At 31.7% G+C, this 15,383-nt stretch overlaps 2 protein-coding genes across 3 annotated transcripts; one reads left to right on the forward strand and one right to left on the reverse strand.

Moving 5' to 3' along the window:
• Positions 1-429: 429 nt before the first annotated feature.
• rasp (protein-cysteine N-palmitoyltransferase Rasp) lies at positions 430-2,308 on the reverse strand. The gene is made up of 4 exons (XM_089696585.1): positions 2,134-2,308; positions 1,299-2,053; positions 1,003-1,220; positions 430-925 (listed from the first exon to the last, which is right to left on the reverse strand). Exons 1-4 carry the CDS (start codon positions 2,231-2,233, stop codon positions 430-432), a joined length of 1,569 nt encoding a protein of 522 aa, XP_089552711.1. The 5' UTR covers positions 2,234-2,308.
• Positions 2,309-2,417: 109 nt separating this feature from the next.
• LOC149487849 (uridylate-specific endoribonuclease D-like) lies at positions 2,418-14,875 on the forward strand. Of its 2 annotated transcripts, none has more exons than XM_089696543.1 (7): positions 2,418-2,443; positions 4,771-5,698; positions 13,347-13,458; positions 13,869-13,953; positions 14,034-14,177; positions 14,313-14,401; positions 14,495-14,875. In XM_089696543.1, the coding sequence occupies exons 1-7, from the start codon at positions 2,419-2,421 to the stop codon at positions 14,726-14,728; spliced, it is 1,617 nt and encodes a 538-aa protein (XP_089552669.1). In that variant the 5' UTR covers position 2,418; the 3' UTR covers positions 14,729-14,875. The 2 variants fall into 2 exon arrangements, with proteins under 2 accessions (XP_089552669.1, XP_089552668.1); XM_089696542.1 differs by lacking the exon at positions 2,418-2,443 and adding an exon at positions 3,544-3,829.
• Positions 14,876-15,383: the final 508 nt, after the last annotated feature.

A 15,383-nucleotide genomic window follows, 5' to 3' on the forward strand; every position in this document is an offset into this window, starting at 1 on the left:
AAAGAGATTCAAAAATTTAGTTATGTATACAGGGTTACTTGTAAAACACCAGCAACCTCGCAGGACAAGATAGCTAACATCATAAGTAACAACATTTGTTCTACGACTTTTGGCATAACGCAATAAATTATTTTTAAATGATTTTTTAAACTTTTATTGTACTCTCCTTACATTTGTAAGTCTATGTTCTATTCATTATCGGATGGACGACGCGACGCCCCCTTCCCCCTCTCGTTCGCTTTTTGTTTACGTAATTTTTGGGAGGCGTAGAGTTTATAATATTCAGACGGAAAATTAAATGAATATTTATTTTTGTATGAAAATAAAATCTAACAAATTATCAAAAGTCGTAGAACAAATGTTGTTACTTATGATGTTAGCTATCTTGTCCTGCGAGGTTGCCGGTGTTTTACAAGTAACCCTGTATAGTCATCGTTTTTTGTCATCTTCCTCGACTGCTTTCTCCAAAAACATTCTAGATGGAACATCTTCTAAAGCCATAGAGACATGGCAACAACTATATAATGACACACACAATATTATACTATTTAAAGTGGACGGCTGAGAAAAGCACTCAAAAAACAAACTACCCACATCATTACCAGCAAATAAATAAAAGTTTGATATAGCCGACAACGCTAGTAATGGTGTACATAAAATGGCAATAAACCTCGCCTCCATAGCCTCTGTTCTCAATATCACTCTCTTAAACCAAATGTATCTGTCATGTTTTGATATTAGTTTTCCAAAATGTTCCAATGTGATACCAGTATAGTTCAGTATGGTCCACATGAAAATGTGCCAAACTATACCGTGCCACATAAAAATAAATATAAAAGTCTCAAGTGATGCCAGCAACTTGCAGATTATATTTGGTAAATTAAGATATTTTTTCAAAATATCAAAGCTTGGTCTATAAATATACCTGCAAAGAGATAATTCTTAGTTATTTTAACAATTCTACTGACAATATATTGTAAGTAATGTAGAAAAAATACATACTTGACTAGAAATCTGTAAAGGCCTACATCAAAATGTCTCCACATTTGAGAGTACACATGAATCCGCGCTATGCATCTAGGTGTAGGGGGTGGTTCTATATTATCCAGTCTAGCAAATGATGCTGCAGTCCCATATGAAATAACATACTTCATGTGAAACTCCAAACCCATCCATAAACCTCCCCCACATAAGGCAATTGTAGGTAATTTTCTAATTAACTGCAAACAAAATATATATATTAGAAGAAAATAATTTGATTTTAATACAATTTTTAAAAATATCTGTGTTATTCATACCTCCATATCAGCCTGCATAGCATAAAAGTAAACATAATGAAATGAAAAGTCTAAAAATACTGTATACAGTAGAAAGATTACAGCATCTGGCAAAAATCTTGATAACTTTGTATGCAGCCTCTTATTTTGTCCATGAAAGCTTCTATTAAATTCTTCATATATCACAATTGGGCCTGTATACAGCAATGGCAAGTATAGGACATAACATAACATATCAATAAAATCTTTAGTAGTCATAGATGTCTTCTCTTTGTTATCCATAAAGTCAATTGAATAACTAATACACCGCAACTCAATCCACGCCATACAAAACAATATTAAGTACACTTCTTCATCTTGCAAATCTCTATGGTCTAAGAATCTCCAAAAGAAAAATTTGTACTTCAGTGAATTATAACTTAGCAGTAAAATAATACTGATCACCCAAATGCTAGCTTTCTTTCCTCCAAGAAGGATAACTGTAGCATATACTATTGGTTGGATTATTATGATAATCATGTGCTTGAATCCCAAATATGTACAAACAAATAGAATACTGGATAGTATATACCATGATTTGAGTAAATGTGGACAATATTGTCGAACCAATTCCGAAACAAAAAAGGTTATAATAAGGTAATACCAGGATGTTTGCAAAAAGTATTTCCAACTACTCCATTCTACATCAGAAACATCTTTAAATCGTGCTAAAAAGTTCCAGCCTGGTTGTAAATCATTCAATGAGTAAATTAAATTACTGTCCAACTCTAAAATTTCTGAAAAATATAAATTTTCACTTTTAATATTTACTAACTAAAAACTAAGTTCTTTTGACTGCATTAAATTAATAACTTACCTGTTTGCGACTTAACTAACATGTACAATGAAAATATATTAGCAGAAATCCAAATAGAAAAACACAAGAAAAGTTCTGTGGAATTAATTTTGTTTTTCATTTTGATTCAAATTTCAATTTGTTATTTCTTACATTTTCAATTTTACCGGCATGTCGCATGAACTTTCATAAAGTCAATCACCTCTCAATCACAATTCACAGACACAGACAGACTATTAAAGCTACTACGTAAAAGTCAATGTCAAAATATATCAATCACAACCACAGATCACAACTGATCACAACATGATCACAGCTCCTTTAGCACAGAGTATGTATAACCTACATTAGATATCACAAAAAAAGTATTTAGTTAAATATTCACAATCAATCATAACAATTTATTTTCTCTAATTAATTCGTTAGGTAAAATAAACATTCAATTATTAAGTTGTCAAGAAGAGACTTCCAAAAACATTAAACCAACCAAAGTAAAAAATAAAACGTTGAACACACAAAACCACCACCAAACTATCAGTAACAGCTATCGAGAATATAAATAATTAATGCAGTTTTAAAGAAAAAGGTAAACTTCTTAATGAAATAAATTCTACATTAGAGGCTTCTCGTTGAAACATAAACTGTAAAATCAATTAACGACGAATTCGTGATTACATAAATTACAATTACCTACCGTAAAATTAACCGAAGCAGCAATAACATCAACCTATAAATTGCTCAGTGCTTATTTCAAACATAACTATATGATGATGAGAATAATAATAATTAAATACTTATTTCTCTTAAAAAAGCCATTCACGAATCACGATAGAGCACTATCAGAGGGACTTGATCAGCCAGTTATCGTAGATCTCCGCTAGGAGTACTAGTGTTCTGTGTCGTAGATGTTTATTTAAAATTTTACAGGATTTTACAAATTACATTTTTAAAAGTAAAGTTTGCTTTTCAGTACTTACGTATAATTTATATTTATATTAAGGTAGACCCCTAATAGACCTTAATATAGGTACCTACGTGGTACCTACATTATCCATAAAGTAGACCTTGAGTTGAATTAGCAATACACTTTATATAAATTGAATGGAATTATTGAATTTATGCTATAGACCAAACTGAAATCAGAAATGAAATGGATTAATAATATATTATATCCAGATAAACAATAATTCATTTACTTACGTATGACTAAAGTAATTAGTTAATATTTCCTTGTTAAAATATTATTTAATTGTATTTTTAAATTTATGTTTTATTTATCTTAAAAAATATATTCAAAACCCTTTTCTTCAGTATATTATTCACTTAGATTTATTCAATATTGTATTATGATTGTTATTAATTTTATAATGTTACTCATTCATGACGAGGTAAACATTATAGATTTTTTTTCTTAATCTTAAGGCCAAGACTCATGAGAGTCGTGTTCGCGCGCTTGTCTCGTTCATTGTTAAATTTGTATCTCGTCGATTTTCGACTCTAAAGACCAGTTTACAAAGTGAGAGTAATCATTGAAGTTGTGTTTTTAGTTCAAGCAAAACTTTCTCACTCAGTGAAAAGTTGTGATATAATATAACATAATATAAAATTTTCTATGAATTCCAAATATAATTAATAGAGAAATAAGTACCTACAAAAAGATTAAGTATAATGAAACTCATTACATTTACTGTGTGTTTTATATTGCAATTAAGTTTATGTAAGTACCTATAAAATATTTATTTATAATTAATAATAATATCCTCATAGTTACCCATATTATAATAAACTAGGTGATTTAATTTTATCCATACAAAATTCGTATATGGAAGGTCATAATGAGATGCCAATTGCCACAGTTTACAGTTTTAGACGCGGCAATTTTTAAAATCGTTAATTTTGTATTTCGAACATAATTATAAATTATATGTAGGAATTCCTTAAAATTATATAATTAATTTAGTTATTTCGATGACATTAAAGTGAGAACAATGATGTACATATACATCTAAAAGCATCTACTATATAAAAATAAGTCGGGTTTTCCTTCCTGACGCTATAACTCCAGAACGCATCAACCGATTTCCACGGTTTTGCATTCGTTGGAAAGGCTCCGTGAGGTTTATAGCAAAGAAAAGGTGTCTCTGGTGGCGAAACCGCGGAGTTCGCCCGGTTTGCTAGTATTTTAGTAAAAATGTAGGAACTACCGCATCTCCAGTAGGTACGTTTTTCATTTACTTTTAAATTTTACTGTTATGTATCGACAATCTACATTCATAACTAAGTATTCATAATATAATGGTAAGAAAATATTCATAAATTATACATACATATGAACTGTTGGTATGCGTGCGATTAAAGATGTTAATAAGTCAAGGGCAAAGCACAATCTGACCAATAATAGTTTATACATCATCTACTGTTCTAAATAATAATATCATCTATGTTATTTTAAATTGTTTATATAGGTATTATGCATTAGTATTGTTTATTAACTACTTAACTATTTAGCTCTGTCTTTTAGTTCACAAGATATGATTCAACCCTTACTTCTTAGAGGGTGGCTGCGTATATAATTAAATTGAATGATTGATTTTATATTTTTGAGAGTGAATTTTTCTTGCTGGTGTTTTATCATTACAATAAAAATCTTTTTTCCAGGTTGGAACAAAGAAAGATACAATCCGATCAATGACTTCCTATTACATGAAGCAGGTGGACCTGTAACGCCTTTTAATAAGGATAGCAATGCTCAGTTTCCAACATTGAGACCCCCTTCACCAGCTCCTACTCAGTCTACACACAGCTCTACAAGGCCAGCACAAAGAACATCACCATCAAATAACAAAAGGGACTATGTAGCTTCGCAATTTCCAACTTTAAAACCGATTACAAGTACATCGATGGGATATAATAAGCCCCAAACAGCCAATCAAACTCCACAGCCTTCATCAAAAAGAGATTACGTTGCTCCCCAATATCCGACACTGAAACCCACGTCCTCGCCATCAACGAAACAAACGACAATTGGTACAACCCAAAAGATTTCAACACCTCCAAAAAGAGACTATGTGGCTCCAAGTTTTACAACACCAAAACCTATGCAGAACAAAAATGAGCAACCTGGGAAAGTAAAAGATTTGATTAACTTCTATGATGGTCAAGGTAAGCAAGATGGTACTACTTTGCCCAAAGTGCCGAACTATAGCTCAATTTTAAAGAACCCATCTGCCACTCAAGCTCCTACGGTAAAACCAACTCAAGGCTCTCACACGAATACTCCCACAAAACCCGGATCCTGGAGTTCAATAGTATCTGGTTCCAAAAATACAATGTCACAACCGGCCGCTACCAACAATAAACTAAAACCGACAGCTCCAACTAGTCTCGCAAATAAACCAGGGTTATTACCTAGTGCTATTTTAAACAACAACAACAAGCAGGGATCTACAACTATAAGTGACGCTGAACTGCAAGTAGTAAGTGAAGAGCTGCTTAAAAAAGATGTAAACAATGCAGCCAAATATGTAACAATAAATTATCAAGAAAAAACAACGTCCCAGGAAAAGCAAGACAAGGCGTCATTACCGTAAGTATTATGGTATTAACCTCACTTAGACTTTTTTTAATTTTATAAGTTTCCTAGAGTAATTCCTTCTAAATATTTCAAATTTAATTAGATATATCTATCATGCTGCTTATATCATTAAAATCAACGATATTTCAAATAAATAAAAATCAAATCTAAACTTAGTTCGAACGAAAGTTTCATATATGTAGATGACCTCATCAAAGCTTTAGTGGGTAGAGGACAGGATGTGCAACCGGATAATATGTATAATACATTTTAATACAATACTTTTTATATCGTGTTCGGCTTACAGCTAAAAATTACTTGCTACATGCATTATCTCTCACGGAAAAAATCTTATTTCATTTCCCTTTATTACTAGCCTGTACTTTCTAAATTATTCGAAATCAAGTTTATCATTGTTTTAGTAAACGGTTTTTCTGTAGTTCTACTTACTTAGAATTTATATTTAATAACCAGGTAAATACCAATGACCATTATGTAAATAATATAACGGTGCAATTGGATCAAACGAACGTAGAGCTAGAGCAAGAGTACTTTTAGTGTAAACTAAAACTCGTGTTCGTATGTTGTTCAGTAAGAACATTGCTGCATAGAATCTTTTCGAACGCATTATGAACAACGAAAGAATGATCTACGCCTGTTTACACTAAAATAATTTGACATTGTGGGTTTGATATAGGTAAATGCAATAGAATAAAAATATCTTGTTTCTATTTTCATTAATTCTCAAACGTTAAAAAATAAAAATACTTCTCGTTCGGTCGATCGGTCGGTCGGTCTACGTAAATACTCTATATTCTCTATGCATAATATAACGAGCGCTTGTATTTTGGGATACCTATAGTAATCCAGTAAAAGTTATATCAAGTCTAGCTTCTGCGTGTTTTTTATTTCTTTAACCCTAGAAAGATAGTCTGCGTCAAATTGACTCCTGCGTTTTCGAAATATAGCTGTATCTTTTTAAATGTCGCGAATCCATAACTGTGCGTTTAGGACATTTCATAAGTCACTGAGAGCTACCCTATGGTATACGTATCAATAAAGTAAATGTAACCGATTTTGAAATATAACGACTACGTGAGTCAAAATTACGCATGATTATCTTTACCGTGACTTTAAGACTTTGACTTCTATGGTAGTTTGAGTATTTTTCAGCTTATTATTACTGTATATTGTGACTTATGTTAAAAATTTATTATTATACATATTGAAGCAAATATAGAAAACAATTGGGGATAGAAAATTGGAAGAATATTGTATACTGGCCGCTCTTATGCAAAGCGACGAGGGTCCCTGTGAAGATACCGATAGTGAAGTAGGAGGACCACGAAATTGAAGATGACGAGCAAAGTGACACAGATGAAGCTTTTCCTGATGAGGTACAAAGCAAAGATGATATATTACTGTTGGCGACATAGATTGGATATTTATAATCTGTGCAACTTACAGAGCCACCTGGCAACACTGTTATTCGGGAAGACATCTTTGATTTACATTTTACACGGCATTCTATACAATCCTTTCTGTTAATTACTATTTTACAATTGTTACATTAATAAAGTACATACGAGAGAATTATTACTTTCTATTATCATACAACCCGACATACATAACAGATTGGCGACGAGAAAGTGGAAATTCAATACAAATAATCGAGTGAAGAACATCGTGCGTACATTGACCCATGTGCTCCTAACACCTTTTCCTTTGTTCCAAGGGTTCCACATTCCGTGATGATAACCCGCTTCACAACCTCCTTTTTCCTTTATAATAATATACAATACATTACAAATACGCAAAATGGAACAGCAATTGGGGCAAGTATTATCGCAAATGTTAGAAACTATTCGAGGAATTCAAGTACAACAAGCGCAATTACAACAACAATTACAAAATACGGATAAATCGGTGAGTGGAATTACATTACAACCATACGACGAAAACAATGAAAGTTTCGCATCGTATTTACAGAGGTTAGAAAATTACATTAACCTAAAAGGAGTTACAAATGATAAAACAAAATCACAGATTTTTCTGAACTGCATTGGTCCTAAATACTATCAAGTTTTACAAAATATTACAGCACCTGATTCTCCGAAAACCAAATCATATTATGAACTGATACAATTATTGAAAAACCATATTGCACCTGAACCTGGTGAAGTAGCCCAACAGCACAAATTTTGTTTAAGACAACAATACGAATGTGAAAGTATTGCAAATTATGTTGCTGGTTTAAAAGAACTAGGGGGAAAATGTAACTTTCAATGTGCAAGCTGTCAACACAGCACATTTGAAACTCATCTGCGAGTACAATTCATACGAGGTCTCCGGAATTCAGAAATAAAAGAAAGATTATTACAAGAAAGCTCATCTACAAAGGTTGATGATTTAATTAAAATTGCAATGGCGATTGAGACATCTAAAGCTGAAACAAAAGAAATGTGTTCTGGCCAAGTAAACATTAACAAAATTTCAACTAAATCAAATTATTTCAAAAATAATACAAACATACATAAACCTAAAAATATAAATACATACAAAGATAAAAATATAAATAAATCATACAGTTCATATAACGAGAAGAAGAGAGAGATAAAATGTTTTCGATGTGGGAAGGAAAACCATACAGCAAGGCAATGTCGTTTGAAACATAAACTATTTTGCAAGAAATGTAAGAAAAAGGGACACATACAATCGGTATGTTTCAGAGAACAAAAACAAATTGAGTTAGTTCAAGATCAATTCACCGAGGAAGATGAAATATATGAAATACATAAGATATTTAACAATAACATACAGAGTGATAAATTTAACATAACCTTACAATTAAATGGAAAAATACATACCTTAGAACTGGATACAGGCGCTGCAGTTACTACATGCTCGACAAATTTTTATGAAAAATATTTTAATAATTTGAAACTTAAAGATACATCAGTAAAGCTAAGAACATATACAGGAGAAATAATACACCCATTAGGAACTTGTAATTTAAATATTCAGTATAAGAACACAGTTATTGAAGGAAGAATCTTTGTAATTGACCGCAAAGTAGATACTGTAGTTGGAAGAGAATGGCTTAGGAAATTGAACTTAAATTTTGAAGTAAATTCAATATACAAGGAAGAACAAGACATAACAGAAAAAGAATTCAAAAATAAATTACAAACATTATTAGAAGAATATAAAGAATTATTTACAGAAGAAATAGGTGAAATTAAAGATTATCAAGCCGCATTTAAATTGAAAGAAGATGCAGTTCCAGTTTATTTAAAGCCACGTCCAGTACCATTTGCATTGAAAAATCAAGTAGAGGCAGAAATTGACAGATTAGAAAAAGAAGGCATATTAGAAAAGGTTACATACTCACAGTGGGGTACACCAATTGTTCCTGTGATGAAACATAATGGAAAGGTACGACTATGTGCCGACTACAGAGCTACATTAAATAAAAACATAGAAAATGACATACGATTAAGGAAGACTACAGAACATGCGAATGCCGACTATTTTTCAAGAATACAATATACAGATACAACTGAAAGGAATGAGACAATGACAGACGATGAAGCGTTCTACCTAAATCAAATTGCAGAAATGCCAGTTTCATTAAAGGAAATAAGAGAAGCTACAGCCACTGACCCTGAGTTACAGAAATTATACATAGATATACAGTCAGGAAGAGAAGATACAGGAAGACTATACGAATATTCACTACAAAACAATTGCATATTTTATGGCATAAGAATTGTAATACCTAAAAAGTTACAACCTCAAATATTAAAAGAACTACATACAGCTCACACCGGTATTGTGAAAATGAAGGCATTAGCCAGAAGCTATGTCTGGTGGAAGAATATAGACATAGATATAGAGAACATGGTAAAGCAGTGTAAAACATGCTGTTTAATGAAAAACAACCCTACTAAAGTACCTATACACATCTGGGAATATCCGAAAGAACCATGGAGTAGAATTCATATTGATTACGCAGGACCATTCATGAATCAATATTTTCTTATTGTAGTAGATGCCTACACAAAATGGTTAGAGGTGATACCTACTACTTCTATCACAGCTACAGCTACTATTAATATTTTAAAGAAAATCTACACTACGTTTGGCTTACCAGTTACCCAAGTATCTGATAATGGAAGACAATTTAGATCAGAGGAAATGTTAAGATTTTTAAAGGAAAATGGAATACAAGCAAAGTTTACAGCACCCTTTCACCCATCTACAAATGGTCAAGCAGAAAGATATGTACAAACGGTTAAAAATAAACTTAAAGCAATGATGAACGAAGAAGGATGTGTACAAGATAAGTTACAAAGATTTTTAATGATGTATAGAAAAACACCTAATAGTTCTACAGGGCAGAGTCCAGGAGAAATGATGTTTAAAAGAATATATAGAACAAGAATAGATTTAGTGAAAAGAAAACAAGAAGTTAGAGATAGCAACAATGAAGAATTAAAGATATACAAAGAGTTTAAACCAGGAGATAGAGTACAAATAAGGATGTATGATAGTAACAAATGGAAATTTGGAAGAATATTAGAGAGGAAAGGAAAATTACATTACGAGGTGGAAGTAGATGGAAAGATACATCACAGACATACTGATCAGATAATAAGGACATCATGCTTGAGTGAGAATATTAATACACCAGATACTTACCGACCAACTCACCTGCAAGAGAGTTCACCCACACCAGCTTCACCTGAAAAAGAATGCATACAACCTAGCCCTACAGTAATAACACATACACCAAGAAGATCATCTACACAGCCAGTAGCAAGTCCAGGAAATTACCAACCAGAAACCCTTGTACCAGAAACAATTCCAGATACACATGAACCTACACCATCCAGAATTGAAATCCGTCGTAGTACTAGGATGAGAAAACCTCCCAATAGATTGAACCTTTAAATTTATAACGAGGGAGAGTGTTGGCGACATAGATTGGATATTTATAATCTGTGCAACTTACAGAGCCACCTGGCACTCGGAGCAATTATCAAGCCTGGAGAAGTAACAATTAATTGAACAATATAGCACTAGTTTGGCCTTTTTGGCTTATGGCAAAACGTCATGCGAAAAAAGAGGACAGATATATGTCAGTTCGACAGTTTGAAATGACATGTGCCCATGTCAATTTGTTTCAGTGACCAGTCTGGTCACGGACGCATGGTGATTTTAATTATTATTTTTGAAGTGAAAAACGAGTGTTTTAGTTTAATTTGTTATTTTATGAAAAGACAATTGACTAAAGATAACATGGCTTGTGTTGCTTACGGCTGTAAAAGCCGTAGTAATGTGAAATCGGACGAAGATAGAAATTTGTCATTTCACAGGTTAGTGTTTTGATCAATTTTTTTGTTAATTGTATGATAAATAAGTTAATTTACCTTATTTTCTTAATCATCTATGTTTTATCTAACCGTAATCATTGAAATGAAATCATAATCAGCTTAGTTTTTAGAAAAAATGCAAAATATAACTTCCATAGTGTTGTGCAATTATCGATACTTGAGTAGGAACGAAGTACTTCATTGATAATGACTGCTTTAGGTTAGGAGAAAAAAAAGGTATTTAAGTATGGATTTTATTGTTATTTGCAGGTTTCTGGCTTGAGAACAATTAAAAGATGTTTGAGTTAAAGCTATAGCACAGGAAAAATTGGAAGCCTTCAAAACATTCTCGGCCTTGTTCAAATCATTTCGAATCAGACGGGAAGAAAAGTAAAGTGCTTTGCAGAGATGCTGTGCCACAAGTTTAAGGTGGCATCTATTTTAAATAATAAATATTGTAATTTGGTAATTAAGTATCGAAATAAAATGTTGTTAAAAAAATAAATGTTTATTTGTTTTATTTGAAGCAATTTAAACTTGTACCAATTTTTTCCTGTGGGAATGAGTTATTTTCCTGTGGTAAATTGTAGCTTATATGTTATTCTGATGTTTAAACTATATAATTGTAAAGTTCCATAAAAACTCATTCAGTAGTTTTTACGTGAAAGAGTATCAAAATATGTCCATTCTTATATATTTTTGCTTTTATAATATTAGTAGGATACGACTATTGATTTGTAAAAAGATCAACTAGGTGGAAGTCAGATTCGCGCACGAAGGGTTCCGTATAATTCTATGAATGAATCTATGAAAACAGGAAAAAATACGTACCTTTTTACGAAACCATAAAAACAACCTAAACCGAAATACATAATAATATTTTTTTATAAATACCACTACCATACAATGCAAGGCAGTCAATACGCATCGTAAATGAATAATTCCAAATTAAACGAATCTTAAAATTTGGAATTACCTATCCATAATTCAAAATTAAACGAATCTTAAATTATCTTCAAGCAATTTTATAACTTAATTTTTTTATTTATCGATATTTTAGTATTCGATAAAGTAAAGGCAAGCACTACCTTTTTAGAACAAAAAGTGGCTACATGTGGATTTGAATGCCAAGCAGATAACAGTGTGTTGTCTCTTTCTATCGCATTAATTAGGGTATTGAATAAAAGAGAGCCACTATATAAGAAACGTTCAATTAATTGTTACTTCTCCAGGCTTGTTAATTGCTCCGAGACCTGGCAACACTGTTATTCGGGAAGACATCTTTGATTTACATTTTACACGGCATTCTATACAATCCTTTCTGTTAATTACTATTTTACAATTGTTACATTAATAAAGTACATACGAGAGAATTATTACTTTCTATTATCATACAACCCGACATACATAACAATTACATTCAATTAAAAGGCGCAGTAGATGCATTAGACCGAATGTGTTCCTTGATGTCCTATAGTAGGAAGACAATGAGATGGCCAATGGCTTTATTTTATGGAATCATTCAAATTGCCTGCATATTGCATATTAAATTTATAGCCACGATGTTAACAACAAAGCACAAAAACATCTGAGTCAAAAAAACATAAAATATAGAAACATGGAACTGTCTTTGTTTATGTGTGGGCGTTTAGAATCACCAGCTTTGAGAAGATAATATTTGCGTGATAATATCACCAATTTGTTGCCAAACAAAGTATCTGGTACATCGTAAGAAACTGCTGAGGAGGCCTTCAGTAAAAAAACGTATATACTATACTTTTTAACCTTCTGAAATATTACGAAAGGCAAATGCGTCCTGCAAAAAATCTAACATAGTTATATGTCGTGAGCATACTTTGATATGTGCTAAAGTTGTTTCTCACTAATTTTTCATATAGCTATATGTACAACATACATATAACATATAAAAAAGTCTGATAATTGGGGTAAAGAATATGTTTTTATTAGATATAATACGTATTACAAGAATTCTAGATTTAAAGCAGACGTTTAATGTTTTCGTTTTTTTATATATATAAAAATAATTATAAATAAATTATTTGTAGTATGAAGTATTCTAATATAACTGTAAATATATAATAACTTACAATTTATAGAAAAATAATAATATACCTCGACTTAGAGCTAACTAAAAAACATGCGTAAATTTGACGCATGACTATCTTTCCCGTACTACTCAATATGATTATCTTTCTAGGGTTAACAAAGGTGACATTGCTAACGTACCTATTTTTAATGTTGAACTTTATTGATGATGTTTGCAGATTACTCACTATATCACCTGAAGCATGGAATATACCGACAATAGAGAAACTCGTACCGCTTTTAGATAACTACGAGAAGAATACTTTAGTGAATGAATATGTTACGGCTCAGGTTAGTATTTCTCAATTATTTCGCTGATTTAACTACCTACTTTAACACTTGTTCTTATAATATATCAATAGTTCAAAATGTACGTGGTCAATCAAGGGTCAATCTGTCAAATAAATGTTTTCTATTATAATCTATTTCGTAAATTACGTTAACAATTGAAAATTAAAAAAGAAAATCAACTATTTACTATTGCAATTAGAATAACTTAGGTGTACCTCATAATCGTAAATCGTAATGAAAAGTACCTAACACTGTAAAGCCTTCCCCTTAAGAGAATAGGTACCTATAATAATATACGGTCGAGAAATTATTATTTGCTTTTGAGTTGATACGTATTACGTACCTATACATATTTCAGCCATAGTAAATAAATATTACAAGTAATTAAAGTTAAAAGTTTTTTTTTCCAGGAAAGAAATGAAGAAAATGCATTTATGGACGCTATTATGTCTACTTCGGTTATTCGTTACTTAATGAACTTTTTAAAGGAAAAAGGTAACATATTATAATATGAGTTGTATGAAAAATGAATAATGCGTTTGAATACTTCTAATGTGATGATGTATTTATTATAGGCTACGTAAGCCAAGATCCTCGCCAACAAAGAGATTTTCTGAAGCAAATGTGGTTTGGATTATACTCGAGAGGAATGGGAAAGATCAGTAGTTCCGGATTTGAACACGTATTTGTATCAGAATTGAAAAATGATCAAATATTAGGTAATTTATTTAGCAATTATAACTATTTTAAACCTCATCGACCGTACCAACCGACTCAATTCTTTATAGATAAACTCACAAAGTTTTGTACGATACATCTAATAGATGGGATTGAAATGAATAAACTTTTTTCAGGTTTACACAATTGGATATACTTCTCTAAAGAAGAAGCAGCAAATAGAGCTAATTATTTGGGATATCTGAAATATATTAGTCTTGGTGACGTAAGTACATAAATAAAATAATGAAGCTCTACATACCTAACTACTGTACTACAGTCTTGTTTTTATTTATTAAAATAATTTTTTAATCCGCAGAAAGGCACTATCATGAAAATACACTACGATCAACAAGGGATCATAAAACCAGTAGGATCATTGGTCATTGGAACTTCCCCAGAATTAGAAATGGCGCTATACACTCTTTGTTTTGTTGCACGGGTGGATGACGATTGTAAATTAAAGCTCGCAAACACCGAAATAATCTTTGTTACGTACAAATTTAGGTATCGCAGCAAGAACTATATAGGAAGTGCTTTCCCTCAATTATAATTAAACAAGTAAATCAGTTATATGTACTCTGCTTATGTGTAAAAATATACTCATTTTTTAAGCGCATTTTTTATTCGTTTTTGAATCAATTCAATAATACTTTTATTTAAACCGAGTCATTATTTGTTAAATAAAAATTATATTGTGCGTGTTCTTTTATTTATAGTAAATAATATTTTCCACATTCTTCCACGTTTTAATTTTCGATGTCGAATAGTAAGGGTAAAAAATAGTGAAATAAACTTTAAGTATATCAATGCGGCAGGAGCCGCGGCATCAAGACTGGATCAAGGGAACGGGGAAGATAAACGAGAATAGTCTGTTATGATATTTTCCAGTCAATAGAAATAGGAAAGTCGAGTTGGTTCGAATCAGGCCTCATGATAATTTTTTTCCATTCATAAACATTAAAAAGTACGAAGCAGTAATTATTTGACTATGTCAGGGGAGTTGTTGTGACGTTCTAGAGCAGTTAGTACTATAAAATAACTTCAGTGCGGCATGTGATGGCGATGGACGACTTGTGTAGCTCAGTCTTTTTCTGAAACTGGAATTAGTACTACTTTGAGACGTCGTGGTAGGCCCCCCTTAACTTGAAGATATTTTTAATATTCATTGGAGCAAGGCAAAGCAAGGATACGATGGTATGTTTTTT

Source organism: Colias philodice, chromosome 6 (genome assembly GCF_061535455.1).
Source record: "Colias philodice isolate Cphi_HAF_F1 chromosome 6, ilColPhil1 Martin Lab GWU primary, whole genome shotgun sequence".
Lineage (NCBI taxonomy): Eukaryota > Metazoa > Arthropoda > Insecta > Lepidoptera > Pieridae > Colias > Colias philodice.

Bases quoted from the DNA above. Each gene is read 5' to 3' on its own strand.
- LOC149487849 (XM_089696542.1), top strand. From the start codon at position 3,781: ATGAAACTCATTACATTTACTGTGTGTTTTATATTGCAATTAAGTTTA. The intron at 3,830-4,770 runs GTAAGTACCTAT...TCTTTTTTCCAG, and splicing joins TATATTGCAATTAAGTTTAT to GTTGGAACAAAGAAAGATAC. The intron at 14,178-14,312 runs GTAATTTATTTA...AACTTTTTTCAG, and splicing joins GAAAAATGATCAAATATTAG to GTTTACACAATTGGATATAC.
- rasp (XM_089696585.1), bottom strand. From the start codon at position 2,233: ATGAAAAACAAAATTAATTCCACAGAACTTTTCTTGTGTTTTTCTATT. The intron at 2,054-2,133 runs GTAAGTTATTAA...TATATTTTTCAG, and splicing joins GTTAGTTAAGTCGCAAACAG to AAATTTTAGAGTTGGACAGT. The intron at 926-1,002 runs GTATGTATTTTT...ATCTCTTTGCAG, and splicing joins CTTTACAGATTTCTAGTCAA to GTATATTTATAGACCAAGCT.